Source organism: Rana temporaria, chromosome 12 (genome assembly GCF_905171775.1).
Source record: "Rana temporaria chromosome 12, aRanTem1.1, whole genome shotgun sequence".
In the NCBI taxonomy this organism is placed as follows: domain Eukaryota; kingdom Metazoa; phylum Chordata; class Amphibia; order Anura; family Ranidae; genus Rana; species Rana temporaria.
The window spans coordinates 72,809,125-72,828,052 of NC_053500.1; the positions used below are offsets into that span (position 1 = coordinate 72,809,125).

Here is an 18,928-nt window from a genome sequence, read left to right on the forward strand (position 1 = left end):
TATCCATTCCAGGCCCTTCAGGTCTGGTGTGGATTTTAAGGGGAACTCCACCCCAAATTTAAAAAAAAAATGGCATGGAGTCCCCCTAAAAATCCACACCAGACCCTTATCCGAGCACGTTGACCTGGCCGGCCGCAGAAAAGAGGGGGGGACAGAGTGCGGCCCCCCCCCTCTCCTGAACCGCACCAGGCCACATGCCCTCAACATGGGGAGGATGTCCCCATGTTGATGGGGACAAGGGTCTCATCCCCACAACCCTTGCCCGGTGGTTGTGGGGGTATGCGGGCGGGAGGTTTATCAGAATCTGGAAGACCCCTTTAACAAAGGGGACCCCCAGATCCTGACCCCCCCCTGTGTGAAATGGTAATGGGGTACATTGTACCTCTACCATTTCACCCCAAAAAAAATGTCAAAGTGTTAAAAATGACAGTAGCCGGTTTTTGACAAATCTTTTAATAAAATCTTCTTTTCTTCTTTCCTTCGGGTTTCTTCCGCTGCTTCTTTCTTCTCGTCCACATCTTGCCCGACGTGTTCTTCTATCTTCTCCGTCCGTCCTTCAGCCTTCTGGTCATGCATCTTGCCCGTTGTCTTGTCCTGTCTTCTTCTCCGTGCGTCCGCCTCCTCGTCCGCATCTTGGGTCTTCTGCGGTCTTCTTCTCGGTCCGCCAGCCTTCTCGTCCGCATCTTGTGTCTTCTCCGGACCCAGCGTTTGAATTGTAATTGGCCGCCGTCTTCCCGCTCCTGGGACCCGCCCCCCTCTGACGCCACAAGTAAACTCCTTAGAAGGTCATGTGCGTCAGAGGGGGGCGGGGTCACAGAGCGTCACACAGCGGGGGAATTCAATTTCAATCGCGCCGCCCGGAGAAGAAGTTCCCGCCGTGTCACACTCATGTGACCCCGCCCCCCTCTGACGCACATGACCTTCTAAGGAGTTTACTTGTGGCGTCAGAGGGGGGCGGGTCCCAGGAGCGGGAAAACGGCGGCCAAATCAAATTCAAACGCTGGGTACGGGGACGAGAAGGCTGGCGGACCGAGAAGAAGACCGGAGAAGACCCAAGATGCGGACGAGGAGGCGGAAGGACGGAGAAGAAGACAGGACAAGACAACGGGCAAGATGCGTGACCAGAAGGCTGAAGGACGGACGGAGAAGATAGAAGAAGACGTCGGGCAAGATGTGGACGAGAAGAAAGAAGCAGCGGAAGAAACCCGAAGGAAAGAAGAAAAGAAGATTTTATTAAAAGATTTGTCAAAAACCGGCTACTGTCATTTTTAACACTTTGACATTTTTTTGGGGTGAAATGGTAGAGGTACAATGTACCCCATTACCATTTCACATAGGGGGGGGGCCAGGATCTGGGGTTTCCCTTTGTTAAAGGGGTCTTCCAGATTCTGATAAGCCCCCCGCCCGCATACCCCCACAACCACCGGGCAAGGGTTGTGGGGATGAGACCCTTGTCCCCATCAACATGGGGACATCCTCCCCATGTTGAGGGCATGTGGCCTGGTGCGGTTCAGGAGAGGGGGGGGCCGCACTCTGTCCCCCCCTCTTTTCTGCGGCCGGCCAGGTCAACGTGCTCGGATAAGGGTCTGGTGTGGATTTTTAGGGGGACTCCACGCCATTTTTTTTTTCAATTTGGGGTGGAGTTCCCCTTAAAATCCACACCAGACCTGAAGGGTCTGGTATGGATATTTGGGGGGACCCCACGCCATTTTTTGGGGGTTTTTTTTACGGCGGGGTTCCCCTTAATATCCATTCCAGACCTGAAGGGCCTGGTAATTTAATTTGGAGGGACCCCCTTTTTTTTTTTTTTTTTTTTTTTTTAATGAGCAATGACTCTATTCTTTATAGCCATGAGTACTTTAACCACTTGCCCACCGGGTTAATTCTGGCACTTCTCTCCTTCATGTGAAAATCACAATTTTTTTGCTAGAAAATTAATCAGAACCCCCAAACATTATATATTTTTTTTTAGCAGACATCCTAGGGAATAAAATGGCAGTCATTGCAATACTTTTTGTCACACCGTATTTGCGCAGCGGTCTTACAAGCGCACTTTTTTTGGATAAAAATCACTTTTTTGAATTAAAAAATAAGACAACAATACATTTTGCCCAATTTTTTTATATATTGTGAAAGATAATGTTACGCCGAGTAAAATGATACCCAACATGTCACGCTTAAAAATTGCGCCCGCTCGTGGCATGACGTCAAACTTTTACCCTTTAAAAATCTCGATAGGCGACGTTTAAAAAATTCTACAGGTTGCATTTTTTGAGTTGCAGAGTAGGTCTAGGGCTAGAATTATTGCTCTCACTCTAACGATCACGGCGATACCTCACTTGTGTGGTTTGAATACCGTTTTCATATGCGGGCGCTACTCGCGTATGCGTTTGCTTCTGTGCGCGAGCTCGTCGGGACGGGGCGCTTTAAAAAAATTTTTTTGGGTTTTCTTATTTATTTTTATTTAGTGTTATAATTTTTTACACTGAAATTAACAAAAAAAAAAAAAATGATCAGTTTTCTTCCTATTACAAGGAATGTAAACATCCCTTGTAATAGGACTAGTGTGTGACAGGTCCTCTTTATGGAGAGAGGCGGGGTCAATAAGGCTGGAAAGCATGGTATTGAAAAAATAAATAAAAGATCTCATGCTTTCAGCTGCAATCATGTTCGTTCACCACAGTGGTGTAGTGTATAGCACTTTGACCTAGCAGCAAAAGAGTCGTTGGTTCGAATCCCGCCCGTGACAGCATCTGCATGGAGTTTGCATGTTCTCCCTGTGCCTGTGTGGGTTTCCTCCCACAATATAAAAACACGCTGTAAATCGGTTCCGGTCTAAATAAGCCCTAATATGCAGTAGTATATTTAGGTTTGGTTCTGCCCTAGGCCTGACTACATATCTGCACCTCCTAATAGAAAAATGACCCACCCCTTCCTGTCAAGGTCACACCCTGTTTTTGTATAACCCCGCCCAGTAATTTTCAGGGGACCCACACACTAGTTCTGGGGGGGGGGGCACTGGATTCCCTTAACCACTTCCATACCAGGCACTTACGCACCTTCCCGCCCAAGCCAATTTTCAGCTTTCAACACTGTCGCACTTTGAATGGCAATTGCGCGGTCATACAACACTGTACCCAAACAAAATTGGCGTCCTTTTTTCCCCACAAATAGAGCTTTCTTTTGTTGTTATTTGATCACCTCTGCGTTTTTTTTTTTTGCGCAACAACTAAAAAAAGACTGCAAATTTTGAAACAAAAAAACGTTTTTATTTTTTTAGGTTAATTTTTTTGTAAATAAGTTTTTCTCTTTCAATTACGGGCACTGATATGGCGGCACTGATGGGCACCGATGAGATGGCACTGATGGACATCGATGAGGTAGTACTGACGGGCACAGATGAGGTGGCATTGATTGGCGGCACTGCTATGCGGCACTGATGGGCACTCATAGGCGGCACTGATGGGCACTCATGGGCGGCACAGATGGGCGGCACTTATGGGTGGCACTGATGGATACTTATGGGTGGCACAGGTGGGCACTGATAGGTGGGCACTGTGCATGGATGGGCACTGTGGGGTGGCACTGATGGACACTGTGGGGTGGCACTGATTTTCCCAGTCAGTGCCCATTTGTGGGCACTGATTGGCATCTTTTTTCTTATTTTTTATTGCTTTTTGTTTTTTTGTTCTATATTTTTTTTGTTTTTGCACACCCTGGTGGTCCAGGGTGGGCATCCCTGGTGGTCCAGTGTGGTGATCCGAGGGGGGGCTGCGCTGATAAACAATCAGCGCGAACGCCCCCTGTCAGGAGAGCCGCCGATCGGCTCTCCTATACTCGCGTCTGTCAGACGCGAGTGAGGAAGAGCCATCGATGGCTCTTCCTGTTTACATCGTGATCAGCCGTGATTGGACACGGCTGATCACGTGGTAAAGAGTCTCCGTGAGAGACTCTTTACCGAGATCGGAGATGCAGGGTGTCAGACTGACACCCTGCATCACCGATCGCCGCGCTGCGTGCCCCCACAGGCGCGTGCGGCATGAAATCCTGCAGGACGTCCTGTCAGGATTGTGTAACCACTTCCCGGACGTAAATCGGCCATAGGCTGGGCGGGAAGTGGTTAATTTGCATAGTTTTTCTCTCACTTCCTGTTTGGCTATGGGGCAGGAAGTGAAGGCAAATCTCCCCAATTGGACACAGATAATACAAAATAAACTGACAGGGCCTATAACCCTCCCTCACTCTATCCAAAATTAAAGAAAATAAAACTTGTTGATTATAGTTCTTGTCAGGGGCGGACTGACCATTGAGTCACTCGGGCACTGCCCGAGGGCCCCATGGCACTAGGGGGCCCCATCCGGGTTGCCAGGCTCAGTAAAACCAGGGACAGTATGTAAAAATCTGTGTTTTTTTTAGATCTGTCCCTGATATGTCCGAAAATGACATGCTTTTAATGTGAATATCCCAAGATTTTAGCTGCCCGCCTCTGCACTACCTCCTGGCGTGGTGGTCATCTGTAAGCCAGAGGGGCCCCATAATCTTCTATTGCCCAGGGGCCCCATGAGTTGTCAGTCCGCCCCTGGTTCTAGTTTAAGCACAAATTTCATAGAGTTTTATTGAGAGCCCTAAGAAAATATAACCATGCCAATAGGCCAGGATAGAGCGTTGCTAATATGTAGGAATGTGTGCGTTAGAGCACCCCACCCAATGTTAACTAAAAAATTATTAATTTGCAAATAAGTATTATCTGCTCATTTTTTGGGGATGTCTGCACCCCTGATAGTGACAACATTTGTGAGGTGTCTTCACCCTTTCTAATTCATTCACTTCCTGTCACATAGCCAAACAGGAAGTGAGGGTAAAACCTTACTAATATCTTTTCTTGGGGACACAGAGATCAATCTAAATAGTTTCCCATTATGTAAATTGCACTCTAGCATTTTGCTGTGTACACCCCAAATTATTAGGGATCTTGGACTTTGGGGTCCATTGACTAAAGGCAAATCCACTTTGCACTACAAGTGCAAAGCAAGGAAGAAAGAAAACAAAACAACTTTGCTTCTACAGGATTGGATGTTAAAACCATCAGTGCTTCCTCTCTGATTTTCAGCAACTATGCTTGTACTGCAGAGTGGCTTTGCCTTTACTAAACCCCAAACTAAATAATCATTTGGGTTTGGGGTGTACACAGCAGTGCTGGAGTGCAATTTGCTTAATGGGGACACTAGTTAGATTGACCTGTGTCCCCAAGAAATGACACTGGTAGGGTTTTAACCTCACTTCCTGTTCAGCTGTGTGACAGGAAGTGAAGCCAATTTTAAGAAAAGGGACACAAAGCTCAACACAAAAATAAAAAAACACAAAGCAGGGGTTCTAACACTCACTTGGCTTCCCTCAAACACCCACAATTTGAATAGGATTGCCTTGCGCTAGATTTAGGCACAGTGCTGTAAATCAGCACGTCAAGCCTGTCCACCAATAGCAAACCCCCCCCACAGGCCATGTTTGCAGGTTTTCCTTCATCTTGCACATGTGCTTTAAAATACAGTCTGGACAGCAATTCTTGATAAGAGAAATCCCCAAAACATGTCCTGTCGGGGGTACTTGAGGGCTGAGGACCACTGCAGAATAAATAAAATACTTACCAGTTTTTGTCTTTAAAGTCATGGAGAATAAACATGGCAAACATTTCATGATTACACCAGGAAAGAAGCTTAGACAAAAATCACACATAATTTGTTAGGCCCAAACCTAGTTCAGCTGCAGCTGTCAACATATGTAGCATGAAAAAGTAACAAAAGACAAACTTAACAATTTTAAAGTAATTTTTATTGGTCAACAAAACAAGGAAAGCAAAAAAAGACAAACAAACAAAAATACATTTCAAAATTCTAAATAACCATAGCTTTACACATTTTTCATAAAATAAGGCCACATAGACAAATACATCAAAGTGAACATCATTTAAAAATAAACCAAAACCATTGGCAAAATAAAACAAAACCCATGCAACAAACCACATTTGTGTTTAGCAACAGCATTTCTGCCAGCCTGCCCCTTCTGAGGGCAGCTGAGGACTGATCGATCCAAGCTTTTTATAACAGTGCTAGTAATGAAGCAATTGAAATCACATGAACAAATTGCAGTCTCTAGTTTGGGTGAGCTTGTAATTGGGCACACCTGCAATTAATCCAAACCACGCTCTATGAGCATCCAATGAGTGTTTTTCACCTTTTAAAAAGAAAGGATATTTTTTTTCTAAGTGTTTGAGCATGCTCAGTTCATCACACATGTAGGAACCAAGCTGCAATGGAATGAGAGCTTTTTTTTTTTTGTTTCCCCTGATCTGATGCTTTCCAGCCTGAAGGGGAGGTGTTAAAGACAGAAGTAAACACGCACATTTAATAATCTATTTGTGTGAAAAAAAAGGTTGCCAATTTTGTTTGGGAGCCACGTCGCACGACTGCGCAATTGTCAGTTAAAGCGACGCCGCGCCGAATCACAAAAACTTGCCCGGTCATTGACCAGAAATATGGTCCGGGCTCAAGTGGTTAAAAATTAACAAAACACAAAAGTGAGCCCAATTTTTGGGGATAATGTGAAAGATGATGTTACACTGAGTAAATAGATACCTTACATGTCACGCTTTACTATTGGAAACACTCCTGCAATGAGGCCAAAATGAATTCCGTGAATATCCCCATAGGCGACCTTTTTCTTTTTTTTCCAGGTTACCAGTTTATAGTTACAAAGAAGGTCTAGTGGTAAAAGTATTGCTCTCGCTCTAACGCACGCGTCAATACCTCACATGTGTGGTTTGAACGATGTTTATATATGTGGGCGGGACTTGCGTAAGTCCCGCCCACATATGTAAAAATTATTTTTACTTTTTGCTATAATAAATATCCCCAAAAATATATATTCAAAAAACTAAAAAACCCCTCAGTTTAGGCCGATACGTATTCTACATCTTTTTGGTTCCAAAAAATCGAAAATAGCGTTTAGTGTTTGGTTTTTGCAAAAGTTATAGCGTCTACAAATTTTTTTTTTTTTGTTGTTTTAACTAGTTATTGGGGCGATCAGCGTTTTTTATCGGTACTGCGACATTATGGCGGACACATCGAACACTTTTTTGGAACCATTGGCATTTTTCTAGCGATCAGTGCTGTAAAAAATGCATTGCTTACTCAAAAAATGCCACTGGCAGGGAAGGGGTTAACACTAGGTGCGAGGGAGGGGTTAAATATGTTCCCTGGGTGTGTTCTAACTGTAGGGGGGGGGACTGACATGTGTAAATGACAGATCGCTGTTCATGAAGGGGAACTCCAGACCCCCCCAAAAAAAAATTAAGGTGGGTTCCCTCCAGGTGCATACCAGGCTCTTAGGCTTGGTCTGGAACATAAGGGGTTAAACCCGCGCAAAAAAAATAGCGTGGGGTCCCCCCCAAGATCCAAACCAAGCCCTTATCCCAGGCACGCAGTCTGGTCAGACAGGAATGGGGGTGGGGACGAGCGAGCGCCCCCCTCCCTCCTGAGCCATACCAGACCACATGCCCTCAACATGGGGGAGTGTGTGCTGTGGGGGAGGGGGGCACTGCCCCCCCACCCCAAAGCACTCTTGCCCCCATGTCGATAGGGACAAGAGCCTCTTCCCGACAACCCTGGCCGTTGGTTGTCGGGGTATGCGGGCGGAGAGCTTATCAGAATCTGAGAGACCCCTTTAATAAAGGGGTCCCCAGATTCCGGCCCCCCACCCTATGTGAATGAGTATGGGGTACATCGTACCTCTACCCATTCACATGGGGGAAATGTAAAGTAAAAAAAACACACCACACAGAATAAAATATTTTATTAATCTGCTCCGGAGCCCCCCCTTTCTTCTTTAGCTCTCTTAGAAGGGGGGGTTTCTTCTCTCCCGATCTTCCGCCGGGACCCTGGGCTTCGGTGATTTCTGCCGGGGGAGGGCGCCATCCCTCGGTCCTCTCCGGAGCCTTCCGCCGGATGCCCCCACCCCATTTAAGCTCTTTTTCATTAGGGAGGGGCATCCGGACTTCGGGGTCTTCTGCCGGGGGATGGCGCCTATCCCCCGGTCTTTCCGGTGCCTTCCGCCAGGGTTCCGGTCTTCCTGGTCTTCTGCCGGGGGTGCGCCAACTCCCCGGTCTTTTCTCTTCTGTCTTCTCTGCTCCCTCTTCTGCCTGGCTCCCCCGCGGAGCCAGGGCTTTCTTCCGTCTTCTTTCTTCTCTCTTCCTTCTTCTGCCTGTCTCCTCCGCGGAGCACAGGGCTTGTCTCCGCTGTCTTCTTCCTTCTCTTCCATTGGATGTTGACATGACGAGGTTCCGCGCTGACATGCCGTGTCAGCGGCGGGCATGGACTTATATAGGGTAATGCCACCATGTGACCTCAACCCATGTGACATCACATTCCCTGGGCATGATGGGAATGTGATGTCACATGGGTTGAGGTCACATGGTGGTATTGCCCTATATAAGTCCATGCCCACTGCTCAGACGGCATTCCAGCGCCGGACCTCGTCGTGTCAACATCCAATGGAAGAGAAGGAAGAAGACAGCGTAGACAGCGAAGACGGAAGAAAGCCCTGGCTCCGCGGGGGAGCCAGGCAGAAGAGGGAGCAGAGAAGACAGAAGAGAAAAGACCTGGGAGTTGGCGCACCCCCGGCAGAAGACCAGGAAGACCGGAACCCTGGCGGAAGGCACCGGAAAGACCGGGGGATAGGCGCCATCCCCCGGCAGAAGACCCCGAAGTCCGGATGCCCCTCCCTAATGAAAAAGAGCTTAAATGGGGTGGGGGCATCCGGCGGAAGGCTCCGGAGAGGACCGAGGGATGGCGCCCTCCCCCGGCAGAAATCACCGAAGCCCAGGGTCCCGGCGGAAGATCGGGAGAGAAGAAACCCCCCCTTCTAAGAGAGCTAAAGAAGAAAGGGGGGGCTCCGGAGCAGATTAATAAAATATTTTATTCTGTGTGGTGTTTTTTTTACTTTACATTTCCCCCATGTGAATGGGTAGAGGTACGATGTACCCCATACTCATTCACATAGGGTGGGGGGCCGGCATCTGGGGGCCCCCTTATTAAAGGGAGCTCGCAGATTCCGATTAGCCCCGCCCGCATACCCCGACAACCAATGGCAAGGGTTGTCGGGAAGAGGCTCTTGTCCCTATCGACATGGGGGCAAGAGTGCTGTGGGGTGGGGGGGGGCAGTGCCCCCCTCCCCCACAGCACACACTCCCCCATGTTGAGGGCATGCGGTCTGGTACGGCTCAGGAGGGGGGGGGGCGCTCGCTCGTCCCCTCCCCCATTCCTGTCCGGGCCAGACTGCATGCTTGGGATGAGGGCTTGGTTTGGATCTGGGGGGGACCCCCGCGCCGAATCGGCGCGGGTTTAACCCCTCACGTTCCGGACCAAGCCTAAGAGCCTAATGTAGCCCTGAAGGGGGACCCGCGCCGATTTCAAGTTTGAAATTTGGCGCCGAGTTCCCCTTCAGGGCTGAAAACAGCTCGGAGATTCCCGTGCGCCGCGTCACGCAGCGCAATCACGGGTACGCCGCTTGGTATTTACCAAGATTTTCGCGGCGTACTGACAAGGCGCACGGGAATCCCTGACTTTTCTCTCTGCGCATGCCCAGTATGCAAATGAACCTCCCGAGGTTCAGGCGCACTGTGCAAGCGTACGGGGATCTGTTTTCAAAAAACACTTTCCCTTTCAATTCGGCCCGCCAAACACTTTAAAACACATGTCACTTCACTTCCCCTGCATCCCCCCACCTCCCCCCCTAATAAACTCCCGCCCAAACCCCCGCAATTTACAGTTTAATGTGCCGTGCGCCAGGTCTGTACTGGTGCACAATGCACCCTCTCCTGGGCGCACGGAGCACATTAGTAACTAGGGAAATACACTGCACTAGCAGCGTATTTCTTTAGTAAATGGCCAAACGGCTGCTACTCCTGCTTTTACTCCATGAGTCATGGAGTAAAGGCTTGGTAAATCAGGCCCACTGTGCCAACTGCACCGTGAATTGACCAATAACTGGTATAGGAAACAGGTAATCCCCAAAAAATTATGTATAGCAAAAAAAAATATATATATATATATAGTTATCAAACAACCAATAAAAAGTGCAATGTGCTAGCTGCACTGAAAATAGTCCAATGACAAGCAATCTTGATCCTATACAGTAGGTTCCAGCAAACAAAAGGTTCAATGTTGGTGGTGCTGTATACAGACAAGTGCCGCTATCTCTTCCACCCGATAAAAATGTGCCACCATCACCAATGGTTAAAATCAACACTCACCAGACCCCAGATATTAATAGGCTCCAAGGTGGTGTCTTTTCTTTATCCGTCAGTGGGTGTTACCTCCTTTTTCCTTTTACAAGGTATCCTTAAATCCTCAAAGACAAGGGGCTCATCATGGTGTAGTATGTTAAAAATATATTTATTTAAAAAAGGTAAAAAATAACACTTACAATATAAAGTGCCTCTGACCGGCACTGAGTGTCTTTGGCAGTGTCAACCGTTAAAAGCCGCTGACCAGCATTTAAATGGCGTTTTAGGAGGTGTGCATGCCCCGCTTTTCTCCGCATGTGTTGCTACAAGGGGTCCTTGCGTGCTAATGTGCTTCACCCTCTATGTGTGTGTCCAGGCAGCCTCTACGCGTTTCGCTATTTGCGTCATCAGGAGAGCTTTGGACACTACTGTTTCAACTGAATTTATACCCCTGTGTTTTACCTGTAAAGCTGCAAAGTAAGTCACAGCTCACATTTCCAGAGACTAAACCCTCTGGATAATTAGATCAGCGCAGTAACATTTTTTCCTATGCACTATTAACCCCTACCAAGGGCACACAGTACTGCAGCAGATCACGGTTTATATTCATATTCATTTTATTTTATTTTGCGCTGGTGACACTCACAACCAACGTCGTTTTAATGATGATTTTGGACTAAAATGTCGCTATTCTACATGCCGAAAAACTTCGTTTTTTTCCATGCCGAAAAACGGTCGCATTACTTTTGAGAAACAGCGGAGGGGGGGGGGGAGCAGGTAACCAATTTTACAAGCAAGTCCATTTCAATAGAAATCTGGCAGGTGTTCCTACTTAAAGGAGTTGTAAATAAAAATAAAAAATTATGCTGAAATGACCGTTTACAGGGTATAGAGACATAATAGTTACCTGATTCCTTTTAAAAACGATTAAAAATAGATAAAAATCAATCATATAATGTACCTGTAGTTTCTAGTTTCATTTTTGCATGTTGTTTCCTGACTCTGCTGTACAGAGCCACAGAGCCAATACAGGGCAGTGATGGTTTGGAAAACGAAACCGATTGGTGCTGTGGGGTTTTAGACACAGTAATCACACCACCTCGAAGTTAGTGACCACATAGAGAAAGCTCCCAGTACTGTGGTTATCAGGAAACATACAACCAGGAAGTGTGGAGATCAGAGAAGAATTACGGCAACTTGAGAGCAAAAACGAACAATGAGGACATGAAAACAGCACTGCATTAAGGTAAAGGAAGCTATTAAGATAAAAAAAAATCCTTTACAAACCCTTTAAAGTGGTTGTTAAGCCACTCTAACCTGTATACACCATCAGCACTGCCTAGTATTGTAGTATGTCCCTCTGTGTGTGATTTATAAAAATAAATGCTGTAAATTCCTAATTTTACTGCCTAGATTGCGATCACATGAATGACCAGCTTTGTCCTTTCCTCCTCTGAGGGATGCAGGGGGTGGCGGGGCTGAGATTCCTCTGCTGATGTCAGTCTGGAGGGGAGGAGGAGGAGGAGAGGAGGAGAGAGCTGGCTGGTCATGTGATTGCAATCTCAGCTCTTAAATTAGGTATTTACAGCATTTATATTTATAAATCATTCACAAGGGGGGACACTGCAATAGAAGGCAGTGCTGATGGGGCATACAGGTTAGTGTTTTGAGAGCAGCAGGAGGGGGAGGGTGGCTCACACACAGAGAGGGGGGAGGACACAGGAGCAGAGAGGAGAGCAGATAGCAGGCTGCAGATGACAGAGACATGTAAACTGTCCACAGTGTCTGGTCTCAGCAGCCATGATACACCGTGGTCAGTTTACAGAGGGGTGGGGAGAAACTGGCAGGATCAGACAGGTTTTTTTGGGTGTTACAGGTGGCCAAATGACACAGGACAAGCACTGTGTCATATAACATGCTTTAAAGGAGCAGCATCCATTATTTTATTTTTTTTAATTGGGGGGGGGGGGGGAAGGGTTAACAAACGCTTTAAGTCCCATTTTTTTTTTACCTATAACTGAAGATTGATCAGACATAGGTGTGGGTAGTATCCGAAGTACTATTTTAGGAATTGGACTCTACAAACATCGAGGCTAGAGGTGATGTACAACAGATTGTCACAATGCCTTGTCAGCCAACAGCCTTATCTTTCCTCAGGTCTCAGATTGCCCATACCTTCAGCGTATGATTTGTATGGCAAATAATAATTTCATATATAAATACATTTTTCTCTTGCAGCTACTGAAGGATTTTCCAGATGAGTTACGTGCGGATATAGCAATGCACCTCAATAAGGACATCCTGCAACTCCCTGTGTTTGAGCCAGCCAGCCGCGGGTGCCTTCGGGCGCTCTCCCTGCACATCAAGACCTCCTTCTGTGCTCCTGGAGAATACCTCCTGCGCCAAGGGGATGCTTTGCAAGCCAATTATTATGTGTGTTCTGGCTCAATGGAAGTTTTGAAGGACAATATGGTGTTGGCGATTCTGGGTAAGAACACATTCATAGCTTAAAGAAAAAACTGTCATTATATAGCCGGCATAATGATGCAAAGTAGTAGCCTAGGCTACAGCTATTAGGAATACACCTGTTGAAGAATACACTCATTTTAGATTTTTTTAGTCTCATGTAAAATTCTGCCAAATAATTAGGATTATACAGGAGGTATAGGGAACTGCTCGCCTAATTAGTTACGCTGATAAGACTATCAAACCCAACTAGAGATGTGCACGAAAGAAAAAATTGTTTTGTTTCGGGTTCAGTCGTTAACCACTTCAGCTCTGGAAGATTTACTCCCCTTCATGACCAGGTAATTTTTTGTGATAGGACACGGCGTTAATTTAACTGACAATTTTGTCATGCAACGCTGTACACAAATAAAATGTACATCCTTTTTTTCCCACAAATTGAGCGTTCTTTTGGTGCCATTTGATCACCTCTACGTTTTTTTTTTTGCTCTATGGACAAAAAAAATGAAAAAAATAAAGATATTTTTTACTTTCTGCTATAAAAAATATCCAATATTAAAAAAAAGAAAATCAGAATCCTTCATAAATTTAGGCCAATATGTATTCTGCTACATATTTTTGGTAAAAAAAAAATCTCGATAAGCGTATATTGAATGGCTTGCGCAAAGGTTCTAGCATCTACAAATTATGTGATATTTGTATTCATTTTTATTTTTATTTTTTACTAGTAATGACGGCGATCAGCGTGACTGCAATATTGCGGTGGCCATTCAGACACTAACTGACACTTTTGTCACTTTTTGGGGACAAACGACACTAATACAGTGATCAGTGCTAAAGAAAATATGCCCTGTCACTGTACTAATGGCAGGGAAGGGGTTAACACAAGGGGCAACTAAAGGGTTAACTCTGTGACTAGCCTGTGTTTTACTAAACTGTAGGAGGTGCTTTTACTAGGGGAAGACATGGATGTGAATCACATGTGATGTCTGACATTGCAGCGGTGGGAATCGGCCCTCAGTGATACTTTTTTTGCTGTCATGCAACACTGCACTCAAATTACATTTTTGCATTTTTCAGACAGATAGAGATTTTTTTTGGTGGTATTTAATCACCACTGGGTTTTTCCTTTTTTTTTTTTTGCCCAGCAAATAAAAAAATACCGTACATTGGAAAAAAACGTTTTTTCTTAGTTTCGGCATTTTTCTTCTTCACTGATGTGCACTGATGAGACTACACTGATGGCCACTGGTGAGGCTGCACTGATGAGACTACACTAATTGCCACTGGTGAGGCTGCACTGATGGGCACTGGTGAGGTTACACTGATGAGGTGGCACTGATGAGACTACACTGATGGCCACTGGTGAGGCTGCACTGATGGGCACTGGTGAGGCTGCACTGATGAGGTGGCACTGATGGACACTGATGAGGCTGCATTAATGAGCACTAATATCCTGCACTGATGGGCACTGATAAGGAGGCAATAAAGAGACTGCACTGATGAGGCAGCAGTGATAGGCGGCACTAATGAGTATTAATAGGTGGCACTGATTGGTACCGAGTTTGTTTACATGTGATCAGCTGTGATTGGACACAGCTGATCACATGGTAAGGGTCACTGTGATTGGCCCTTTACCTCAATCTGTGATCAGCTGCATCCAAAGGACACAGCGATTGCAGAGCGCGCCTGATGCACTCCCCAGGGGGTGCGCAGAAAGCATGTTCAAGAGAGACGTACTGGAGCCATATTTCAACTATGGGTGGGTAGTTGTCTTACTTTACCATTCTAATAAAGCTTTGTGTATTACCGTACTGCTTGGACCTAGAAGAAGCGGGAACACCCGAAAGCTTGTTCTGAAAAATTGTATGTTAGTGCAAATAAAAAAACTCACTGACAGTACTTAATTGTTTCTGTTGCAAGTGCATTAATATGGCTACATTCACCTCAAACATATACTATGGGGATATATTTTTTTAAATGCGTAGCGTTCCTTTCAATCACACTTTGGCCCATAACTTCCGACTTCCCACCGCTCACTTCTATAAGTCCAGCTGCTCCATAATATTGACTGGTAACAATTTCTTTCTGTATGTGCTTTACTTTGTTTTCATTTTGCTTATTTTTTTTACTTGCACTCACATGCTCTGTATGCTTGTTCTTTCTTTTTATGTTATTTTATGCCTTTCCTATTTATTTTCTGTGCATCACATGTTTACCATTTCTTTCTCCCCAGCTACATTTCCTAAATTACATTGTACATTGGATTTATAATACGTCTTGAGGGAACCACCTTCAAACAGTAGAGCATTAAGGACACCCACTTAAATCTTCTCTTGTCCACTTGCACATGTTTTCTTGTCCACTTGTACATTTGCAGCACTGCTACTCTAGCCTGAATCCTCTACACATGCACCTAGCAGCCCCCTGCTGCCCTGGCTCCCACTTGTCCCCTAGGTGGAGCCCCCTCTGTCTACCAGGGTGGAGCCCTGGTCCATAGCGATGTCTCTAATAAATGTCCTGCACACAACTGCATAATCAGTGTGCTGGCTGTATGCAAAACCTTGACCCAAGATTGGAGACTTCATCCCTCTCAGGTCTCTACAAAGACTCAGGAAACCAGATCCCATATCATATTTTTCCGACCTAGGAGGAAACTAAAACTCAAGGTTCTTCAGTATGAGACAAGCACCCTGGAGCCCCTCAAGCCTCGTACACACGACCAGTCCATCTGATGAGAACGGTCTGAAGGACCGTTGCCATCGGTTAACCGATGAAGCTGACTGATGGTCCGTCGCGCTTACACACCATCGGTTAAAAAAACGACCGTGTCAGAATGCGGTGACGTAAAACACAACAACGTGCTGAAAAAAACGAAGTTCAATGCTTTCAAGCATGCGTCGACTTGATTCTGAGCATGCGTGGATTTTTAACCAATGGTTGTGCCTACTAACGATCAGTTTTGACGTATCGGTTAGGAATCCATCGGTTAAATTTAAAGCAAGTTGGTTTTGACCGATGAAAACCGTCCATCAGACCGATGTCCTCTGGTTAACCTATCGTGTGTACGAGGCCTCAACCTGCCTGAATGGGAACTGTGGGTGACACAAAATCATTTTCACACCATGGCCGAGCACAGCACTACCACACTCTTTAAAATCCGCACATCAACTTTCTTTATACCAGCCAACCAAAGAGGGATTTCTAGCCTCTGCTGGGCATTTGGCAGGCACCGACCACAATACGTATAGTGTACATACATTGCAGCTTTCAAGTTGTTTACCACAGTTATGGCTGAAGCTATCAGCCATAACTCCTGTATTTTTTCTTTTTTTTTTAAGCCAGCGATTTTTTTTTCATAAACGCTTATCACTTCCGGTCTAGAGTGGAAGTAAAAAAAATGTTTCTAAAAACAAAATATTGTTTTTTTTTCTGCACAAATACTAACCAACCTATAGCTGAGAAAAAAAAACGGCAACTGAAAGATATATACATTCCAACATAACCACTTATGGATAGTGTGCAGACATATGCTTAGTAAATGCCAAACAGCCAGATTACAAACCATCTCGTCTCTACTATCAATCTGCACAAGGTTTACCAGTATGTTATAGGAAAAAAAAATGTATGCAAATTATTTTTAACACCTACCTAATATAAAAAAATTTGATACAACTACTTGTCTTACTTTCTAATGGTACTGCTGATAATTATTTGCAATTCTTAGTTTAAAGTGTATGTAAAGTCAAAACTTTTTTTAAACTTTTTTGGATAGATTGTGGAAAGGTCAATACTCACATTAAAGATTAAAGTTGAGAAGCAGGGGGTGCTGACTTCTTAACAATACAGGTAAAAAATGCGCAAGTGAACAATGCTTCAGGTATCAAGCCAGCACCATATGAGAGGAAGGGTTAAAGTCAATATATAATGTTTAACATTAGCTGACACAGGGATGAGTAGTGAAAGTCTGTGAATAATTGATGAGGTAATACACTTTCAGGGCTGCCATCAGGGGGGAACAGAAACCATGTTCCAAATCTATAGGAGGAAAACAAGGGATGAGGCGCCTCTGGGTGTAATAGTTTTAAAACAATTTAATAAGGTTAAAAACTTAGGTAATGGTCACTCACATTTTAGAAGTGACAAATAGGCATGTAAGTCAGTAATCCTGAGGTGGGGAGAGGTGTCATCCGGCCATCACTGTCATCCAGGGTCTGCTGGAGCGCTGTGTGGACTCAATGTCACCGCTGATGGAGATGGTTAGCTGCCATTGGGAATCTTTCCAAAACGAGGCTTGGAGCGCAGGTGGACAGCAGGCGCGGGTTGATGACGTCACCGGGTATGTGACGCGTTTCCGAGTGACAGGCAGCGAATGGTGAGGCTGCCGCACTCCTTTTTCAAGCATGACTTCTTACCTCTTCTCTCATGCAGCCAGCCAGTTGAGAAGCGGAGTGAGGGGCCGAAAATGACTTCTCACCAGGCGGGGCCTCTAGTAATTTGGGGGGCCCTCCGCAGCTTTGTAGGGCTCTAAGCGGCTTGCATAGTGAGCCTATAGGGCGGATCGGCCCTGCCTACAAAGACAAAAAACCAACAATGGTCTTCTTAAACATTCCCTACTCTATCCTCAACTAAAAGAAGAGTTTTGGTTTTGCATACATAATATATGTTTTATAATATCACAATCTACTGATCAGATTATACTTTTTATGTATGTTTTTTCGGCTTCAGGTAAAGGTGATCTTATTGGTGCTGACCTCACCAGCAAAGAACAGGTGATTAAAACAAATGCCGATGTGAAAGCGCTAACATACTGTGACCTGCAGTACCTTACTCTACGAGGGCTTCTGGAAGTACTGGAACTGTACCCCGAGTATTCCAGCAAATTCATGGCAGACATCCACCATGACTTGACGTTTAATCTACGGGAAGGCAGTGAGACAGATGTAAGAGATTTGTGAAATGAATGCTTTTCCTTCTGTGTTGTATACTGTATATTAATCACACTTTTCCTTCTATCACCAATTATAGGGCTGCTACAGGTTTTGTCGTTCACCACGACTATCACAGGTAATACTCTTTATATATTTTAGCATTGTATTTCTTGTGCAGCTTGGATTTAGAGTCATGGCCGAAATTGTTGGCACCCAGATTTTTTTTCCAGAAAATCAAGTATTTCTCACAGAAAAGTATTGTAGTAACACATGTTTTGCTATACACATGTTTATTCCCTTTGTGTGTATTGGAACAAAACAAAAAAGGGAGGAAAAAAAACAAATTGGACATAATGTCACACAAAACTCCAAAAATGGGCTGGTCAAAATTCTTGGCACCCTCTCAAAATTGTGGATAAATAAGATTGTTGTAAGCATGTGATGCTCCTTTAAACTCACCTGGGGCAAGTAACAGGTGTGGGCAATATAAAAATAAAAGCAGATAAAAAGGAGAGTTCACTTAGTCTTTGCATTGTGTGTCTGTGTGTTCCACACTAAGCATGGACAACAGAAAGAGGAGAAGAGAACTGTCTGAGGACTTGAGAACCAAAATTGTGGAAAAATATCAACAATCTCAAGGTTACAAGTCCATCTCCAGAGATCTAGATTTGCCTTTGTCCACAGTGCGCAACATTATCAAGAAATTTGCAACCCATGGCACTGTAGCTAATCTCTCTGGGCGTGGACGGAAGAGAAAAAATTATGAAAGGTTGCAACTCAGGATAGTCCGGATGGTGGATAAGCAGCCCCAAACAAGTTCCTAAGAAATTCAAGTTGTTCTGCAGGCTCAGGGAGCATCAGTGTCAGCGCCAACTATCCGTCTACATTTAAATGAAATAAAACGCTATGGCAGGAGACCCAGGAGGACCCCACTGCTGACACAGAGACATAAAAAAGCAAGACTACAGTTTGCCAAAATGTACTTGAGTAAGCCAAAATCCTTCTGGGAAAACGTCTTGTGGACAGATGAGACCAAGATAGAGCTTTTTGGTAAAGCACATCATTCTACTGTTTACCGAAAACAGAATGAAGCCTACAAAGAAAAGAACACAGTACCTACAGTGAAATATGGTGGAGGTTTAATTATGTTTTGGGGTTGTTTTTCTGCCTCTGGCACTTGGTGCCTTGAATGTGTGCAAGGCATCATGAAATCTGAGAATTACCCTTGAGGGGGAAAGGGGCGAGCAGGAGA

General features: G+C 45.2%; 1 protein-coding gene across 1 annotated transcript in view; it reads left to right on the top strand.

Moving 5' to 3' along the window:
• The window catches only part of KCNH4 (potassium voltage-gated channel subfamily H member 4), a 162,302-nt gene that overhangs the window by 77,112 nt on the left and 66,262 nt on the right, over nt 1-18,928 (top strand). Inside the window, exons 14-16 of the mRNA XM_040329946.1 lie at nt 12,518-12,767; nt 17,474-17,688; nt 17,774-17,812. Coding sequence (XP_040185880.1) covers nt 12,518-12,767; nt 17,474-17,688; nt 17,774-17,812 — 504 coding nt within the window. The remainder of the gene's footprint in view (nt 1-12,517; nt 12,768-17,473; nt 17,689-17,773; nt 17,813-18,928) is intronic.